Source organism: Chelon labrosus (assembly GCF_963514085.1).
Source record: "Chelon labrosus genome assembly, chromosome: 12".
NCBI classification, from domain to species: Eukaryota; Metazoa; Chordata; class Actinopteri; order Mugiliformes; family Mugilidae; genus Chelon; species Chelon labrosus.
In genome coordinates, this window is record NC_140345.1 from 28,606,800 (window position 1) to 28,610,606 (window position 3,807).

Consider the following 3,807-nt stretch of genomic DNA (forward strand, 5'->3'; position numbering starts at 1 on the left):
GTCACAAAAAGATGCTAAATAACAAGAAAGAAACACAAAACGACCACAAAAAGATGCTAAATAACCCCAAAGAGACACAAAACAACCACAAAAAGATGCTAAGCAACCAAAAAGAGAAACAAAACAACCACAAAAAGATGCTAAATAACCCCAAAGAGACAAGAGACACAAAACTGTCACAAAAAGATGCTAAATAACAAGAAAGAAACACAAAACAACCACAAAAAGATGCTAAATAACCAAAAAGAGACACAAAACTGTCACAAAAAGATGCTAAATAACAAGAAAGAAACACACAACCGTCACAAAAAGATGCTAAATAACCAAAAAGAGACACAAAACAACCACAAAAAGATGCTAAAAAACCCCAGAGACACAAAACTGTCACAAAAAGATGCTAAATAACCAAAAAGAGACACAAAACTGTCGCAAAAAGATGCTAAATAACCAAAAAGAGACACAAAACTGTTGCAAAAAGATGCTAAATAACCAAAAAGAGACACAAAACTGTCACAAAAAGATGCTAAATAACAAGAAAGAAACACAAAACAACCACAAAAAGATGCTAAATAACCCCAAAGAGACACAAAACTGTCACAAAAAGATGCTAAGCACCCAAAAAGAGACACAAAACAACCACAAAAAGATGCTAAATAACCCCAAAGAGACAAGAGACACAAAACTGTCACAAAAAGATGCTAAATAACAAGAAAGAAACACAAAACAACCACAAAAAGATGCTAAATAACCAAAAAGAGACACAAAACAACCACAAAAAGATGCTAAATAACCAAAAAGAGACACACAACTGTCACAAAAAGATGCTAAATAACCCCAGACACACAACTGTCACAAAAAGATGCTAAGCACCCAAAAAAAGACACAAAACAACCACAAAAAGACAAATGCATCGACCTTAACATGCAATATTACCAAAAATAGATCAAATATGTACACAAATACAAGTGAAATGACCACAAAAAAGAAATACAGTGATCACAAAAACACACAAAAACCCCACGTCTGGGCCAAAATAACCAGAAAGAGTCAGAAAACTATCACACAAAATATGAAAAATCACAACAAAGATCCAGAAAAACACAACAAAACAAAACGACAAAGGAGCTCAGAGGTTAGTGTGTCCTGCTGTTACAGGTCTGATTTATTTTATTGTTTGAACAATTAAAGTTTTATTGTAAATAAACTTCCTCCTTTAAACCACCGCTGCTCCTGAGACTAAACAACTCAAAGGAAACCAAATGAGAGCACGTGGTTCAGAGCGTCCGTTTAAAAAAAGAAGAAGGCAAATGAAAACAAAACTGTGTGGACATTTGTGGAAAAAAGCCCAGCGCTCTGTCGCCTCGGAGAGAAAACCGGCGGAGAAAGTGAAATGGGAACGTCAGGAGGAAGGGGAAGAAAAACCTGTTGGTCGAGTGGTTTGAACCGAGTTGCATCACCTCCCAGCTGTGAAACAGAAAGCTGGGAGACGAGCCAAGTTCTTTCCTCTGGTACAGTTTGCTTCATGCAAAACAAACCAAACAATCAGCACGTCATAAGGAAAAAGAAAACTCCTCCGTCGTCCATTCAGACCTCTGCTCCGGCTTCACTTTTCAATGAGCGTATGATATTTTTATGCATCTTGATTGTTTTAATTTCCTTGATATTTTTAGAGTTTTCTGTGACGGGCCGCGTGACGTGGTTTAGATGCATTTGTGATAAATAAATAAAAACACTTTGCTTTTTCCACCTTTATGATGGCGGCTCTATAAACAGACACCAGATAAGAATGAGAGCAAGAAGTTTTAATGTCAGGTCACAGTTTAGACGCTATAGTTTGGAAGCAATAAAACTATAAAATAATAATAATAAGTGATAAATACATTACAGTCAGTCAGTCATACAGTATTTTAACAGATGCTATTAAAGTGTTATTAACACCATGTGGATTATTGACTGTCTTTCCAAACATCTGCTCTGACCTCAGACATGTTGCTGTGGTTTGAACACACACACTTATTGTGTTATTGTGCAGGTACATATCCTACCCCCCCCCCCCCCCCCCCCCCCCCCTTTATCCTGAAACCTCAACTCTCTCACTCCGGGCCCCTGATGAAACTCCACGAAAAGTTCTGTGACTTCTCTTTCCTTCTCGGCTCTTTCTCTCTCCGTGTCCGCTGCTGCCGCTGCCGCTGCCTCCTGCGCTGTCTCCACTTACAGAGTGACATCACTGGAGTTTCCCTTCTGCAAGAGCTGCCGCATAAATACTACAAGCTCCCTGGCAGAGGTTCATTCTCAACACAATAGCACACGCTGAAGACAGAAGTGTCAGCACTCGAAGGCTCTGACACAGCACCCAGACACAGTTCAGCTTCAGCCACTTTATCTAAACTTTTTCAAAACTCGAGATCTGAGCCGGTGCACAGTATGACGGCGTACAAGAGCACACCTGGTGACGTGGAGGCTGGTGCTGAGGAGAGGACGGTGGTGCTGGTGGAGAGGAGCTCGCCCTGCAGCTGGATGTGGAAGGTGCTCGGGGCCCTCCTCGTGGTGGCTCTGTGTTTGGGGGGCGTCCTGCTCTTTGCTTGGTACTGGAACGACAGGACAGAGACGACGGTGAGCAGCCCCTCCATCTTTCTGATCAGAAACCTCCTGAGTGTGTGAGTTTGAATCTCTAACTCTTTGTTTGTGTCCTGTCGCTGCAGGCTCAGTCGGGTCACGTGGAAGTAGTAACCAAGACGGACCCTGAGGAGAAAACAAGTGAGTTCACACATCAGACGCTGGCGAGCTATAGTCGAGGCTTTGTGGTTTATTTGAGCTCACTGTTTGTTTTTCTCCTGCTCAGATCCACACAAGACGCTGAGACAAATCGGCAGCACAGCCAAGGCAGCCGTCCACTTAGAAGGTGAGTCATCGCTGCACCTTCATCTGGACCTCGGCTTTCAAACACTATTTCTACCAATTTGTGAGCTATTTTTAGCCGCCTATGAGGAAGTTGAAAGTTACTCACTGGCCTCAGTCAACATTTCATTCCTCTTTCCAAATGACACGTGTTAATTATTCACTCTATCGAGGCTGTAACTGGACTTGGTCTGTTCTCCAGGTGACTACGAGGAGGGCGAGAGCTCCACGCTGGAGTGGATGAAGGACCAGGGTCAGGCGTTCGCTCAGGGCGGCTTCAAACTGGAGGGGAACCGAATCATCGTCCCCCACACGGGCCTGTACTTCGTCTACAGCCAGGCCTCGTTCAGGGTGTCCTGCGGCGAAGACAACAGAGCGGGACAACACTTCACGCTGCTCAGCCACAGGATCTGGCGCATGTCGGACTCCATCGGGAGCAAGGCCTCTCTGATGAACGCCGTGAGGTCGGCGTGCCAGAACACGGACGGCCAGGGGTGGTACAACGCCATCTACCTTGGCGCCGTGTTCCATCTCCACAGAGGAGACCAGCTGTGGACGGAGACCAACCAGCTGTCAGCGCTGGACACGGACGACGGCAAGACTTTCTTTGGTGTGTTTGCACTTTAAATGACTTGAACACCTGCACACGGGGCCAGACGTCTCTGGCTTCTTTTGTTTTTTGTTTAAAAAGACATTACGTGTTCTTATTTATCGTTATTTAAATTCATCCTCACGGTGATAAAGACGTGTTTAAATCTCAATGGAGATAAAGAAAAACAACTAATAGCCGAAGCAGGCTGTGCCGATATATTTAAACTGTAACAGTTTACAACTTTATTTCTTTCTAGGCACTTTTTTATATTTTTATTTGTTCTCTACATATTTATTCTGACCTGAGATTGTAGTAAG

General features: G+C 43.2%; 1 protein-coding gene across 1 annotated transcript; it reads left to right on the forward strand.

Annotated features, from left to right (window-relative positions):
* The first annotated feature begins 2,209 nt into the window (after positions 1–2,209).
* On the forward strand, positions 2,210–3,807 carry tnfb (tumor necrosis factor b (TNF superfamily, member 2)). The gene is made up of 4 exons (XM_084557413.1): positions 2,210–2,613; positions 2,703–2,757; positions 2,843–2,902; positions 3,101–3,807. Exons 1-4 carry the CDS (start codon positions 2,425–2,427, stop codon positions 3,523–3,525), a joined length of 729 nt encoding a protein of 242 aa, XP_084413539.1. The 5' UTR covers positions 2,210–2,424; the 3' UTR covers positions 3,526–3,807.